The sequence below is a fragment of the Wyeomyia smithii genome, chromosome 2 (assembly GCF_029784165.1).
Source record: "Wyeomyia smithii strain HCP4-BCI-WySm-NY-G18 chromosome 2, ASM2978416v1, whole genome shotgun sequence".
NCBI classification, from domain to species: Eukaryota; Metazoa; Arthropoda; class Insecta; order Diptera; family Culicidae; genus Wyeomyia; species Wyeomyia smithii.
Genome location: NC_073695.1, coordinates 259613058 through 259629610, shown reverse-complemented (window position 1 = coordinate 259629610; position 16553 = coordinate 259613058). Strand labels below are relative to the sequence as shown.

Here is a 16553-nt window from a genome sequence, read left to right as displayed (position 1 = left end):
ATATTGTCCTTCCAAAAATAAACATGTTGTAAATTTTTTTTTTTTAATATAACTTTTTTTTTATTTCTTCATCGCTTCGGTATTTTTTTTGTAATTTTTATACAAAAAAAAGATTTTTGAAAATAAGCTTTTTTATATTAATTTTAATGTTTCTTTCACATTAAAAAAATGAATTTTTTGAGTTTTTTTATCGGAAAGATAAAATTACTATCTAAAACTTTTCCAGAGACGTCACACTGATCAAAAAACTTTTGGCTCTGAAAATATTTATAATCACAATATTCCTCCGAAAATAGCATTTTGAATAGCTTCTCAGCCTATAGAAACGTTTATGCAAAGTTTAAGCCAAATCTAAAATGACAAAAAATATTGAAACTGGGACATTTTTTGTGGAACTGCTCAGTTAAAGAGTAATTTTAAGTTATATTAAAAATGTGCAAACATATTGAAAACTTCAAAGTTTACAGAATAGTTAACTTAAATTTTGTTTTTCTCGAATTGATAAAGATGTCAATTAGTCTAGTCTGACTAAACGGTGTTAAAAAAAATTTAATAACACTGGTCGACAAAAGCGAAAAAAGTGGCCCTTAAGCTCAAAATGGTTGCCCTCCAAAGGTTTTACAGCTTTTTAACCATTCCTGTGAATTTTTCTGCTTTTAGATAATGCAAAAATGCATCAGAAGGCCGCCGAGGAATTGCTCTTTGGAAAAGTTATCTTTGCTAGGGACACTAAAACTCACAGGAATGGTTGAAAACCTACTTACCATCTCTCATGTTTTCCAGTTCGAGCTCTAGGACAAAACTTGAATTTTGAATGATGAAAGTGCTATGAAAGAAGGATTACTATTTTAAACATAGTTGCATTCAAACCAAAAGAATCAGTCCAGAAGTTTATTAAATTATTATTTACAAAGACATTTCGAGTTGTACCTTTATATCATTTGTATCTATCGCGCTACTATTACCTGCAATATAATCTGTATAAATGAATGCATCAAGATTTTAGTTTTTAACATTTTTGATTTTCTCGTCATTGTCGGTTTATCGATATCTGAATAGCTACGTTACTCTTCGTCGACCAGGTAAGCACCTTGCGATCAGCTGCTGAAGGGTACTTCGTTAGCGTACGCTCCAACGTTTCAAATCATTTTAATGCTATGTTTCAGAAACAATTATTTTATTTTTCGAAATTTCGCGAAATTTAGAGACCAATTTTCTTTTCGTCTCGAGAACTCGAAATCCACCTTGATTTCGTTTCGACTAATTTGGCGAAACCGAAATTAAGGGTTAATTTCGTTTCGTTTCGTTTCGTCACCAGAATAGCCAGTTTCGCACACCCCTAATCACAATTAAATTTTTAAGCACCCAGACGTCAATTAAGAAATCGTAAAATATTTTCGGAAAACTTCCACAGAACTAACTACTCAAAAAATGGCCCAATAAATCGCATGATGCGTCACTATAAGCAGCAAGATGCGAAAATATCGACATCACTATGGGCAGAAATAAAATCAAAATCGACTAACTACTAGAAATAATGTATAGAATATAAGAAAACATTTTATTATTATAACTGTAGTCTACATTTGCTTGACCTAGACCTACCTAGACAAGCTGTGTGAAAAGCTGATTGGTTGTAGTTTCTGCTAATTCTGCTAATTGCTAATGCTGACGTTACAAATATCTACGCAAATCAAGCAACTTTTGTAGTTCCGGGCAGCCACTAAGCAGGCTACAGTCATGAAGATTTTCAAATTGTACCTTGCAGTAGTATAACAACAACGTCGTTGATGAAGATTGAGAACACAAGAGGGACTAGATTGTTTTCTTGCGGCACTCTAGAAGAAGTAGTGAATGCCTCAGAATATGACTAACACTTACAACTCTGTCACTCAAATATGATCGAAACTATCCCACAAGCACGACAGAGAGTCCTAGTTTATCCTGCTTTCGTGGTAGGATGTCATCCATTCAGCGAGTTCTGTTTAAAAACTACCAGTCAATTCGTTCAGCACATCCTAATCAACCTACCGAAAATCAGATCAATCGAACATTAAAATGCATTTTCAAGGGCACTTCCTTAGTCACCGTTACGTCCAAAGTAGGATGATCCGGGTCAATATTTACTACAGGTTCGTCGACCATCGTCACGGAGCAGTTTTGAAGTGCCGGTTCGTTCGTTCCTTCTCCAGAACTCTTGACCTAGTAGGTCAAGTGCTCTGGAGCGAGAATTCTTAATTGTATTGATCTGCGTCAAACCACGGAGACAGAACGCATCGTACGGAACACTGCCAGTTGCGGTCAAACGTGATCTGCTAGTATCCCAGTACCGTTGTCCAAATAAAAGAGTAATGTCTTGTGGATCCAAGTGCGATAGGACTGTTCACTCTTCTGCAATCCGTTCGAAACACGGTAAATGTTAAAAATGAGAGGAGATAGAATGTTTTCGTCCAGCCATGTTACCGTTAGAACGACAACGTCGTACGTAGCATCCAAAGCAGTGTCGAATTTTGTCCGAAGTCCACGTACGTTTTCATAGAAGATACGTAGTTCTCGTGAATTACCAGTAGGACATCTTTACTCGGTTGATTCAGGCGGCGGATGAGATGAGATACGGCAGGCGGTAACGGAGTAACCCTAGAAGCATTAGGCAGATCAGGTCTTGTTGAATACAGAACAAAATTGTATCTTGCCTCAGCCCCTTTCTCGGCTAGGATATTGGAAGCCCCTTTACTCTCCGTAGTAGCCGTTTCCGAAACACCTGGGTGTGGCTCCTCAAAAACCGACGTACGACCTCGATGAAATTCGTAAAACCATTTTTTGAAAGTCGCCCTCGGAGGAGAAGAGACACCGTACATAGCATTCGAGCGTTCTTTAATTTTGCTTCGCAATTTCCCCTCCTAAAACAAGAATCGAATCACCGACCGATATTGTTGTTAAAATTTCTTTTAATTTTATCAGAAAATGCATTTTTGCCCGTGTTCGCACCTACCGTTTTTAAATCTGAGACAAGTATTTTAAAGCTGAGAAAAAATGCCATATGATGCGATGATAAAATTAGGTGAGCATTGATTTTTAACCCACCAATTGAACGATTTTTTCGAACGGAATTTCAAAATATGCAACGCATACCGCGCGATCAACGTAGTAGCCATAGGTAGAAATTCTTCCTTCCAGTGTTGTTTTTTTAACGACAAATTTCCATATATTGATGACTTAAGTAATAAACTGTTGAATGAAATTAAAAGTTTTCTATTGATTGTTTTATCTGATAATAAATTTCCAATTAACTAAAAACATGGCTACGTTTTTTTTGTCTGGTGTATAGTGTTGTTCATCCTTATTAGCATTGGACGAAATTTTGTTTCTGTTCCTGTTTTACTGGACTTGATGGACTTCTTTCCTAAAAGTATGTCACCAACTCTTTATTTTCTTTATCATGCAACTTTAAACCCTTATCTAACGGAAGTTTTTCAAATATAAATTCAGCATGGATAAACTCAAAAAACAGTTATGAATGAGTGACGAATGAAGAAGTATGATACGAAAAGATTGAAGTGATTTTGGATTTTTCAAGCTTTCATAATTTGAAAATTGAAATTTATAAACATTCCTTCTCAATTCGTTTACTCAGGGTGCCAAGTAAATTTCCAAGAAAGAATACTCAAATATTCACTAATTTTTCCTGACATTTTTGTTTTTTTTTTTTTATTTTTATATACATTCGCAAGTTGAACCAACTCTGCTACGCAGTCATTTTCGAATATATTTAGCTGACATCCTGAAAACATTTTCACCAGTGAAGTTTGGTTACGCAACACGTATCCTCTGCTTAAAAAGTGACTTAGTGACTTTGCCATGAATATCGAGAAAATATCATGAAACATTTTACAACAATTTTTCATCATCGACTGAATCTGGATATGCATCTAACGGACCATAAGATGTCTCAGAATAAATACATTTTTGCTGAGAAACAGTGTCACTATTACTTTTGTAATAGTTTTATTAATGTTATCTTCATTTTCTTTAAACAGGTTAATAAAATCTGAACATGGAATAATTTATAAAATTGATCATAATGTATCTAATGGTTAAAACATTTTTCAATTTTAAATAAAAATCCTGAAAATTGGTTTACAAGAACCAAATATAGCTAAAGCTGCACTAGTATAATACTTTATCCAGAAACAAAGAGAAACTAGATTTTGGAATTTCTCAAAATCCGTCAGCAAATAGAGTCTTAGTTTAAACTTAGTTCAAAATATTACCAAAATCTATGTATTTGTCTCTGTTATCGATATGACAATTTTTGTCAAACAACATTAATTTTTTAGAGTATTCAATTACCTGCAGAACGAAAAAAGTCAATATCCTCTAAAATAATTATCCAGTAGAACAGGAAAACACGTTAAAACTTTGCAAGTAACTATATTTTATTTACAATTTCGTTCTATTCTTTACACAGCAGAGCGTTTTATCTAAAATGTAAAAGAAAGGTGCGAGTGATCAAAACCATGGTCACAAAAATGCATTTACTTATTTTATTCGTTATTTTGTTGTTGTGTCAAATTACCAAAAAAGTCTAACCGATGGATGAATGCTTGCGTCAGAAGGCAGCTCGCGTAATTATTTGCGAATGTGTCACATACAGCCAAACGAGGTTGTTGTGTTCGATAGAAATGTCGTAAAAAAGCAGTGGAAAAAACATAATAATTAATGGTTGTTATGGACCGTAACCGTTCCTGCCTGCGATTGAATATCCCGCGAGAAGGCAAAAGTGTCCCCTTCGGATCTTGGTTTATTTTTTTTTGTTTCCACCTAGCTGCTGTATCCCTTGGTGCTTTAGGCTTTTGTTTAGGTTATAGTGTTACGAGGGTTATTCTAACCGGGTTTTTTCGCTTTTGGGTGAAATTTATAGATATTGAAAATATCGATTTCCGCTACAGGACGCGCTACTCGTAGCCTCGGGTTGCAATGTATCATTGTTTGACTCGTGCGCGCTGTTCCCGAGTTTAAATTTTACTATGGCCCTCTGTGGCAGGCAAATCACGTGGCGCGGAGGCTTGAATCTCTCGGAACAAAAAGGGTTCAAGATCAACGAGGGGACACTGCTTTATTGTCTGGTTTCTTTTCACTATTATGTGCTGCGATGCTGCAACTAACAAGCTTTGCGTGTTGCGCATTGCGCGTAAAGTAAATAATATGCGATGAATATTTGTTTTGTTTTTTAACGGAGATTAAAAACTAAAATGTACTGGCTATCTTATAGTTTTTTTGTGTGTATAAGGGTGCATATTTATTGGTAAGCTTTGCTTTTTGTTTTTAAAAAATACATTAAAATGTCGTTACTCTAGCAAATTTTGTAGATAGTTTGAAAATAAAGTTGTATTACAGCTTCTATCACCTAATGGCACTTGGTAGCTACTAGAAGGCCACAATTTTAACATTAAATTTGTGTGCTTTGAACCATTTTCTTCAATGTCGTCGCTATGCGCGTACAAAACGAAAGAGTTATAGATTGGAAACCATGTAGCTTATAACGGGTAATTTAGTGTCTAAGTACACTCGGATTGTGTGTTCTCCCCGGTTGGGTCACAGCGACTGATCGCTTCGTTGTTGTTGTTGATCAATTGCAACTTGTCTTCAACCAGCGGGGCGGTTACTGGCCAGCAATCTGAAAGAAGAAGAAAAAGTCTCTTTAGTTAACAGATTTGAACTAATAGAGAGCCTCAAGGAAGTATCTTGGACCCACTCCTTTAAAAAATCTTTTTCTTTGATCTGTCTGATTTATCACTAGGGTGTGAGAAATCTCTGCTTTGTAGCGACACAAGCATTCCCGTAGGATATCGTGTAATATGCAGTCGGCTCATACTTGCAGAAATGGAAAATTTCTCCAACTTGTAACCGATGAAATCGTTTTCTACTCATAATTCATAGTCTTTTGCTAGTGGTGATTCTGAGCTCAATCTAGGGTCCTTTTCCATTTAGGCTCATTCTGGCCTTTAGAAGCACTCTTTGGCGATTCTGAGCTCAATTTGGGATTATTTCCTATTTTGGCATTTTCTGGCACTTTTCGACGTTTATGGGCTCAATTTGGGATCATTTTCTGTTTTGACCTTTTTTAGTTCTTAGAGGCACTTCTACGCGATACTGAGCGCATTTTGGGATCATTTTTTATTTTGGTATTTCGTGGCCTTTAGAAGCTTTTTTGTCTATTCTGAGCTCAATTTTAGATCATTTTGTGTTTTGGCCTTTCTGGCGATAATGAGATCAATTTGGGATCATTTCCTATTTGGGCCTTTTTATTTTCAATTTGAGATCATTGCCTATTTTGGCTTTCTCTAGCCTTTAGAAGCACTTTTCAGTAATTCTGAGCTCAATTTGGAATCATTTTTTATTCCGGCATTTTCCTCCATATTTGGCGATTTTGAGCTCAATTTGGCATCATTTTTAATTTTGGCATTTTCTGGGCTTTGGAAGCACTTTTTGGCGATTCTGAGCTAGAAGCACTTTTTGGTAACTTTGAGCTTAATTTGGGATCGTTTTCTATTTTAGCATTTTCTGACCTTTAGAAGCACTTTTTGGCGATTCTGAGCTTAATTTGGGATCAGTTTATAAAATGGCATTTTATAGCACATTTAGGTAATTCTGAGCTCAATTTGGGGTCATTTTTTATTTTGGCATTTCCTGGCCTTAAAAGCATTTTTTATTAATTCTGAGCTCAATTTGGGATTCATTTTTATTTTGGCATTTTCTGGCCTTTAAAAGTATTTTTTTTGCGATTCTGAGATCAATTTGGGATCATTTCCTATTTTCGACTTTTTATTTTCAATTTGGGATCATTTCCTATTTTGGCTTTTTTTTTATTTGGAATCTTTTTCTATTTTGGCTTTTCCTGGCCTTCAGAAGAACTTTTCGCTATTCTGAGCTCAGTTTGGGATCATTTTATATTTTGGCATTTTCTGGCACTTTTTGGCGATCTGAGTTCAATTTGGGACAATTTTTTTTTTTGGCTTTTTCTGGGCTTTAGAAACACTTTTTTGGCGATTCTGTGTTCAATTTGGAATTATTTTTTATTTTGGCATTTTCTGGCTTTGGAAGCACTTTTTGGTAATTTTGAGCTCAATTTGAGATCATTTTTTATTTTGGCATTTTCTGGCACTTTTTGGTGATTCTGAGCTTAATTTGGGATCATTTTATATTTTGGCTTTTCCTGGCCTTCATAAGAACTTTTCGGAATTCTGAGATCAATTTGGGATCATTATATATTTTGACATTTTCTGCCACTTTTTGGCGATCTGAGCTCAATTTGGGATCATTTCCTGTTTTGGCATTTTTTAGTTTCTAGAAGCACTTTTCTGCCATTCTGGGCTCAATTTAAAATCATTTTCGTTTTTGGCCTTTTCTAACTTCTAGAAGCTCTTTTGCGATTCTGAGCTCAATTTGGGATTTTCCATTTTGACCTTTTCTGGCCTTTTGAAGTGCTTTTGGCGATTCTAAGCTCAATTTGGGATCATTTTCTATTTTGGCCTTTTTATTTTTTACTTGGGATCATTTTATATTTTGGCTTTTCCTGGCCTTCAGAAGAACTTTTTGGCGATTCTGAGCTTTATAGGTATTTTTTGGCGATTCTGAGCTCAATTTGGGATCATTTCCTTTTTGACCTTTTTATTTTCGATTTGGGATCATATTTTATTTTGGCACTTTTTTGCGATTCTGAGCTTAATTTGGGATCAGTTTATGTTTTGGCACTTTCTGGCACTTTTTGGCAATCTGAGCTCAATTTAGGATCATTTTTATTTTGGCATTTTCTGGGCTTTAGAAGCACTTTTTGGCGATTCTTAATTCAATTTGGGATCATTTACTATTTTGGCATTTTCTTGCACTTTTTGGCAATCTGAGCTCAATTTGAAATCATTTTTATTTTGGCATTTTCTGGCCTTAGAAGCACTTTTTGGTAATTCTGAGCTCAATTTGGGATCATTTTTTATTTCTGCATTTTCTTTTATTTTTTGGCGATTTTGAGCTCAATTTGGGATCATTTTATATATTGGCATTTTTGGCACTTTTTGGCGATTCTGAGCTCAATTTGGGATCATTTTTTACTTTGGCATTTTCTTGCACTTTTTGGCGATTCTGAGCTCATTTTGGGATCATTTTCTATTTTGGCATTTCCTGGCCTTTAGAAGCACTTTTTTGCGATTCTGAGCTTAATTTGGGATCTGAGCTCAGTTTGGATTCATTTTTTATTTTGGCATTTTTTGCACTTTTTGGCGATTTTATGCTCAATTTTGGATCATTTTCTGGCCTTTAGAAGCACTTTTTAGGGATTCTGAGCTCATTTTGAGATCAATTTTTATTTTGCTATTTTCTGGCCTTTAAAAGTATTTTTTTGTGATTCTGAGCTCAATTTGGGATCATTTCTTATTTTAGCCTAGAAGCACTTTTTGGTAATTCTGAGCTTAATTCGGGATCATTTTCTATTTTAGCATTTTCTGACCTTTAGAAACACTTTTTGGCGATTCTGAGCCCAACTTGGGATCATTTTTTATTTTGGCATTTCCTGGCCTTCAGAAACACTTTTTGGCGATTCTGAGCCCAATTTGGGATAATTTTTTACTTTGGCATTTTCTTGCACTTTTTGGCGATTCTGAGCTCATTTTGGGATTATTTTCTATTTTGGAATTTTCTGGCCTTTAGAAGCACTTTTTTGTGATTCTGAACTTAATTCGAGATCAGTTTATATTTTTTTGCATTTTCTGGCACTTTTTGGCAATCTGAGCTCAATTTGAAATCATTTTTATTTTGGCATTTTCTGGCCTTAGAAGCACTTTTTGGTCATTCTGAGCTCAATTTGGGATCATTTTTTATTTCTGCATTTTCTTGCATTTTTTTGGCGATTTTGAGCTCAATTTGGGATCATTTTATATTTTGGCATTTTTGACACTTTTTGGCGATTCTGAGCTCAATTTGGGATCATCTTTTACTTTAGCATTTTCTTGCACTTTTTGGCGATTCTGAGCTCATTTTGGGATCATTTTCTATTTTGTCATTTCCTGGCCTTTAGAAGCACTTTTTTGCGATTCTGAGCTTAATTTGGGATCTGAGCTCAATTTGGATTCATTTTTTATTTTGGCATTTGTTGCACTTTTTGGCGATTTTGTGCTCAATTTTGGATCATTTTCTGGCCTTTAGAAGCACTTTTTAGGAATTCTGAGCTCATTTTGAGATCAATTTTTATTTTGCTATTTTCTGGCCTTCAAAAGTATTTCTTGGTGATTCTGAGCTCAATTTGGGATCATTTCCTATTTTAGCCTAGAAGCACTTTTTGGTAATTCTGAGCTTAATTTGGGATCATTTTCTATTTTAGCATTTTCTGACCTTTAGAAACACTTTTTGGCGATTCTGAGCTCAACTTTGGATCATTTTTTATTTTGGCATTTCCTGGCCTTCAGAAACACTTTTTGGCGATTCTGAGCTCAAGTTGGGATCATTTTTTATTTTGGCATTTTCTTGCACTTTTTGGCGATTCTGAGCTCATTTTGGGATTATTTTCTATTTTGGAATTTTCTGGCCTTTAGAAGCACTTTTTTGTGATTCTGAGCTTAATTTGAGATCAGTTTATATTCTTTTGCATTTTCTGGCACTTTTTGGCAATCTGAGCTCAATTTGAAATCATTTTTATTTTGGCATTTTCTGGCCTTAGAAGCACTTTTTGGTAATTCTGAGCTCAATTTGGGATCATTTTTTATTTCTGCATTTTCTTGCATTTTTTGGCGATTTTGAGCTCAATTTGGGATCATTTTATATTTTGGCATTTTTGGCGCTTTTTGGCGATCTGAGCTCAATTTGGGATCATTTCCTATTTTGGCATTTTTAAGTTTCTACTCTTCTGCCATGCTGAGCTCAATTTAAAGTAATTTTCTATTTTGGCTTTTTCTAGTTTCTAGAAGCACTTTTTGGCGCTCAGTTTGGGTTCATTTTCTATTTTGGCCTTTTCTAACTTCTAGAAGCATTCTTATGCGATTCTGAGCTCAATTTGGGATCATTTTCTATTTTGGTTTTTCCTGGCATTCAGAAGAACTTTTTGTTGATTCTGAGCTCAGTTTGGGATAGCTTCTAGAAGCACTTTTCGGCGATTCTGAGCTTTTATTTCATTTTATTTTGGCTCTTTTTGGTCTTTAAAATAACTTTTTGGCAATTCTGAGCTCAATTTGAGATCATTTTCTATTTTTTTTTTCTGGCGTTTAGAGGCACTTATGTCGACTATATCAAAAAGTAGTAATGGGACCGTTATGACATAAACTAGTACAAGGACAAGCCTATCGAAATCATTGATCATTGAAATACCAATTGATTGTTTCTTCGATTGCCAGTAGTTCCAAAAATTTGGTAACTCAACGGTTAATAAAGCAGTATCGAATTTTGGATAACGTTTGAGGGGGGAACCTAATAATATGAACTAGCAATCTTATTTAGGTGCCAAACATGAGGCAATCCTGAAGTCGATTTCATTGAGAACGTTACACTTATTGACTTATTTTTTCAGAAATTCGATTTTCTCAGATAAGATAGGATAATATACTCACAACCAATAGATTTCCGCTTTTTGCCTTGGTAATGCTGGGCTGCGGTCCCGTCTGGATTTCAATCAAACCTTTCTTGCCCCTGACTAGATTGTGCGAAAGCCTAAAACAAAAAAAAACATAATAATTTAAAAAATCACAACTAGATGGCATCTAAGCATTCTTACGATCCCGTCTCGACGATGTTTACGGTGTTGCGATTACCGGCCACATCCAGGATCCAGATGCAACACTCGATAATGTCTGGCACGTCCAGAATCAGATCGCCCTTGTCTTTCTTCAGTTCCAGAGGAATTCGGATGAGCATGATCCCGTCCCGTTCGCTTGTAATACAAAAGTCTATCTTGTCCAGCGGAAGCCGGTGCTTCTGCTTGTAAGTCTTACCGTCCAGCAGGTACACGGCTTTGTCCGACAGCAGGAAGAATCGCTCGCGGGGTTTGTATCCGTGCCGGTCGTATTTGATTACCGGGGTGGAATACTAAAACAATTGAAAATAATGTTAAAAATTAAAACTCAGTTTTCCACACTTATATCTTACATGCAACTTTTCACTGCCCATCTGCGTCACCACAAAGTTGCTGATCGGTGTTGCATGCATCTTGGATATCCGATCATCTACGAACCAAGGCCCAACACTTTCCGGGTAGTTATTTTTCTTGCCCTTGAACACGGCTTGCGAAAGCACTTTCAGCTCGAACTGTTTCTTTTTCTCCGGTGACAAACTCAGTCGATACACTCGTGCCAGATGTAGCTTATGGAACCGCCGCAAGATGGTGGACGCATCCTGGCAGTGCTTAGGTGCCGGTATCCAGGTGTGGTTCATAAAGGAAGTGGGCAGCTGCTTGGACAGCTTTATCAACCAGTGCCGCTTGGTATGCTCGATGAACGATTTATTGCACTCGTTAGGTTCATCATGCCGAGTGATGAATCCCTTGATGAAGAATCGTATTTTATCGGCTGCGAGTCGGCGACGCTTGCGCTCCTGAATCGCCAGAAACCGGCGAATGTACTTTTGACAGACAATAATCTTGGCGTAGGTCGCCAGATAAATCTTCCGTTGACGGCGACCCTTCCAGCGGGCCTGAATGATAGCTGCCAGATAGTGTTTCTTCGCCTGGAATGCATCTTCGGTTTCGAAGAGAGTTTTCGGAAGGCGAATGAAAATTTTTGTTTGCCCCATTCGGTAGTCGTCACGGTCAAATCCTAGCTCACATGCCAATATCTGGACGCCCTCCTTCGCTGGGCCGTGGTAATGTGGCCAGGTTTGCTTGCTAAGACATTTGTACCGTTGCAGGAACAGTTCGTAGGTTCGCCGGTAAGCGAACCCAGCTCGACGGACCCTCAGATTCTCCATCAGTCCAAGGTACTTCACTTGATGACGAATCAACTCGACATCGAACTGACCGTGAGTTTGATAATCGTTCGGCTTGATGCATCGAATGTAGGATGGCTCTTTGCACATAAGAATGTCCATTAAATTGTTCAAAGAATTCTTGAATTGTGTCACAGCCGTATCGGGTCTCTTCTTGTTCGAAATTTCCGAAGATGGGAAACAAGTCTCGATGATGTTGTTCTTACAACCAGACATTGCTTCCTTCAAGTCTCTAAAAAGTAAATCGTTGTTTTTGTCCAAAAATCCATGCACATTGTATGTTACATCGCCGGCATAGTGAACCAGCCGGAATTCGTCGCGACCAAGCGTCTTCTGGACGGTAGTAGACGCCCTGCTATGGCAAATGTAGTGAGCATGATCACCCAAATTGTTGTTCATTTTCACCAAAAAGCTCATATCCGTCGGATCTCCCGGGCGAAGGCATTCTTCATCCATGAGTGCAATTATGCCCTTGTGCTTTTCCTCTATCAGATTACAAATAACTTTGTTGTCAAAGTATTCAACCGGTTCCCACTCAATGCCTTCCTTCAGGTATTCCTCCTGTTCCTGCTTCAGGGTCAACTCAATAAACAATTGTTGCAGTTTTTCGTTGCAGAAATTGATGCAGAACTGTTCGAAGCTATTCTTTTTGAAAATTTCAAACCCGTAAATGTCCAGAATGCCCATCACACTGTTCTTCTTGACAATGTATTCCGAGTGCAGTGAAGTGTTGAGTCGAGACACCAGCCAGGAGAAAAGTCGATCATAGACCGCTTTAGCCAAAGCGTCCCGAGCGTAGATGGCCATGTCTCGATTGAGTGGACTCGTCACGATGTCGTCCCTCGCTTCAATCGTTCGATTGGTGAATGCATTTCGCAACTGTTCCACTTCACAACCGAGAAGCTAGAAAAAAAGGAAGCAAAACAGTTATTTTTCCTTGAATTTTTGGACGAAAAATCTTACCTTGGCGATAGCAGTTACGGATTCGGGTTTCAAAATCTTGGCTTTTCCTTCTTCCTCGGTGAAACCCACGTTACCCATGTGCAAAACACTGGCCACAATTTCCAGTATAAGTCTTTGCTCCTCATTCGGAATCTCGATCACGGTCATAGCCTTTTGTACCTGCCGGAAATGATCGGAGTCCTCGATGTTGGAATCATTTCCGTTTGCCTGAAATACACAGAGTAGTTAGTAAAAATAATTCCTTTCTTCCGCTAGTGACCACACAAACCCCATCCGTCAAATAGTAGTACGTATCCAAGTTTCTTTTCAGATGCAAGTCCTGCAACAATTTATCATCCGCTCCGGCCAACAGTTGATAAAAGATGTGGAAATTACGCTCACCGGCGCTCTGATGAACCACCCTACTCTTCTCCAGCAGGTAGTTCAAAATGTTACCACCCTCGGGCGCCCCAGCGTAATCGAACTGCACATCCATGTACTTCCCGAAACGAGAGGAATTGTCATTCCGGTTGGTCTTGGCATTACCGAAAGCCTCCAGCACTGGATTGCTCTGCAGTAACTTGTCCTTGACGCCTTCGACTCGATTGGTGTGACCGGTGGCGGCGGCAATGAACTGCAGAACCTTCTTGGACGCTTCCGTCTTGCCCGAACCGCTCTCGCCTGAGATGAGGATGCACTGGCCTCGGTTTTCCTCGGTCAGTGAACGGTACGCGTTGTCACTCAGCGCGAACCTGTGGTAAACCGACGGAAAAACCGGGAGCGGTAAATTTTATTTATAGGTTGTGCACGCTCTGCTCGAAAATAGTGCTTCACACTAGTCGCGTGATGATGAACAGCAGTTGTTGATGCGACGGCGGCGTTGCCGACCGTCCACGAAACTCGACAGTAAATCATTTAAATTGACTTGCATATTGGACATGGGTAAGCGCGGAGTTGGAGTTGTCACTGCCGGTGCGGGACTTATAATTAGGAACATCGGGAAATGGAAATTGGTCGGGACCATGCAGTGGATGGGTGACACATGGTGTATTGTCGAGCTTTCAATTTTGAAATATTGGCTACTTTTTGGGAGAAATGTAACAAAACTCTCAGAATTCAGTATCCAGAATTCATACTTTTAGCTCAAATTTGTTTTGGATGTTCGATTTTATATCTATCCGATTTTTTTTGCTCCACATTTCTGATTCGTCATTCTTAATATTCTTCAATTAAGAACATTGAAACATAGCTTTCAGTATTCCCAAATCTGAATTCGATAATCTTGAATAGTTTTGGCTTCTGGATCGCAAACTAATAATTTAGACTCTGAAATATGATTTTTGGGACTCTGGATTTAAAATCCTGTATATTCAATTTCGGTTGTAGGATCATTTGTACGGTGAATTTGTAATATAAATTCTGATTTTTTTTTTTTAATTCTTGAATTATAGACCTTTCGCTCATAATTATCTTTAATATGAAGGTTCTAAATTTCTTTGACAAAAAAAAAAGATTTCTGAATTTTATGTTTGTTTCTAAGATTTCAGATTATGAATTTTGAACTTTAAAGATTAAATTGGATGGATACTGTCGCTCGAATAACTTTCGGTACATTCGAGAAGTTCTATAATTGTATTCTGAATGACCACGTTAAATTCCTTATGTTTCATTTTGTGTTTTTTTTTTCAGACAAGGCTTACAATTTTGAAAACACATTCACTCCATAATTTTGGATACGCAATTTTGGTTTCTAAAATCTAGATTTTGCTTTCTGTTTTTAGAATTATCTATAATCTACACATTCTGTATTTTGTGTTCAAAATTTTAGATGCTAAACTTCTGATGCTGCGTTCTAAAGCTTACACTTTAGAATCCAGTCACCAAGCTCTTGATCGTAGGTTTTGGAATCTGTCTTAAGAAGTTTTTCATGACTTTCCAAAATCTGAATGTTGTATTACGGGATTAGTGTTCAAGATTTTATGTTTGATGAACTTCTCCGAGATTTAGAAATTTGGTCTCAGATGCTGGCATTGTTGTAGCTTTTGGTGTTTTCTAATTATAGGATTCCAAGTTTGAGGTTGGGCAATAAGCTTTTAGAATATTCGATTCCTTATTTTATTTTCCAGAACATTAAATATGCGTTTCAGAGCTCAAAATTTGGCTTCTGAATTGTAATTTTTAGACTCCAGTTTCCAGTATTTTTACGGTGGGTCACTTTTGATTGCTTTAAATTTAGCTTTCGAATCTAAATCTTCTGCACATTGAATCATGTATTATAGGTTATATGTTGCATCATAGGATTCTGAAGTTATAATGTCGAGTTCTAGATTCAGATTCACGATTCTATGTTACAGATTTTATATTCTAAACTATGAACTAAAATAAATGAGATTTGATTCCGTATTTTAATTTCTCGAGCAAACATTTCTCATACGTCTCGGAGATCTCGTTTTAAATTCTGGATTGGTTTCTAACTCCACTTTTAAGAATTTTCATTTTGTGCTTTGAAATTTAAATCTTTGGAATTAGATTATGGATTTTGACTTTTGTGCTCCGTAGTTCAGTAGTGAAACTCCGTAGTTCAGATACTAAAATTATGGTTCTAAATTATAAAATTATGAGCTCCTGATTCTGAGCTAGCGATTCCTAATTGTAGCTGTTCGTTTTCTTATAGTAGCTCGACAAATTGTAGGTTTTGAATCTAAAACTTTCACACTAGAAAATGCAAGACTCTGGTTTCCGATATTTCAGGTTTGTGTTAAATGATTTGAATTTCTTTGGAAATAAATTTCTAAATTTCCTATATCAGCAATATCTGCGTTTTTGCTTTTAAATTTTAATATTTTGGACATGTACCATGTACCATAGATTCTGAGTTTCAATTCCGGATTTTTCATTTTGACTTTCCTGTATTAAACTCCTGAGTTTAGATGCAGTGTTTAGATTTTAAATTACGGATTTTTTATTTAAAACTATAGCTTTTCTTTTATTATTAAACATGTTTCGAATTTCAGGAACGTGAGTTTCTGACTCCCGGTTTGTACTCTAGTTATGGCTTCGGCACTCAAGATCAAGATGCAAATAAGTATCGGATTATTGATCCTAGTTATTGAAAACAAAATTTCAATTGAAATGAAATAAAAGAATTCTAACTGTTATTAAGTATTTTCTTTGTGGACTAACGTTTGCGGTGAAAAATGGACAAAAATTGTCGATTTTCCATGGGTTTACCTTTAATCACACTGACAAAACTACTCATGCATCATCAATCATAGTAACACATGAGTTAGCGAAAAAAATATGACAGCTCTATCAGTCAAACTTTAACTGTGCTGGCGAAAAAAGTGAAGCTACTCTGTTCAGAAGTGTGTGCGTTCAAAGAACCGGTACGGACTCCGTGCGGTACTTTGTGGACGCCGGGTATACTCGTTCCGGCATCTACAACATCTTGACACTATTGAACAACGATCAGAGCACCGAAAGAAAGCCCGGTTCCGGACGGCCAACGACCCTGAGACGACGAGACCTATCTCACCCTGGATGGCAACGACTGGCATGGAACTTCGTATTTCACTTCTCCCACGAAGGAAGTGAGCTCCGAGATGAAAATTATTTCACACACCAAGTTCCCCAAGATGGTGCTACTGTGG

General features: G+C 37.0%; 1 protein-coding gene across 9 annotated transcripts in view; it reads right to left on the bottom strand.

Moving 5' to 3' along the window:
* Positions 1-4418: 4418 nt before the first annotated feature.
* LOC129724866 (unconventional myosin IC) overlaps positions 4419-16553 on the bottom strand; it is an 85547-nt gene continuing 73412 nt past the window's right edge. For all 9 annotated transcript variants that reach the window (XM_055680120.1, XM_055680122.1, XM_055680126.1 and 6 more), the window contains 6 exons: positions 13193-13655; positions 12925-13131; positions 11128-12864; positions 10757-11067; positions 10593-10692; positions 4419-5677 (listed from right to left, as the gene is read on the bottom strand). In XM_055680120.1, coding sequence (XP_055536095.1) covers positions 5663-5677; positions 10593-10692; positions 10757-11067; positions 11128-12864; positions 12925-13131; positions 13193-13655 — 2833 coding nt within the window. In that variant the 3' untranslated portion in view covers positions 4419-5662. The remainder of the gene's footprint in view (positions 5678-10592; positions 10693-10756; positions 11068-11127; positions 12865-12924; positions 13132-13192; positions 13656-16553) is intronic.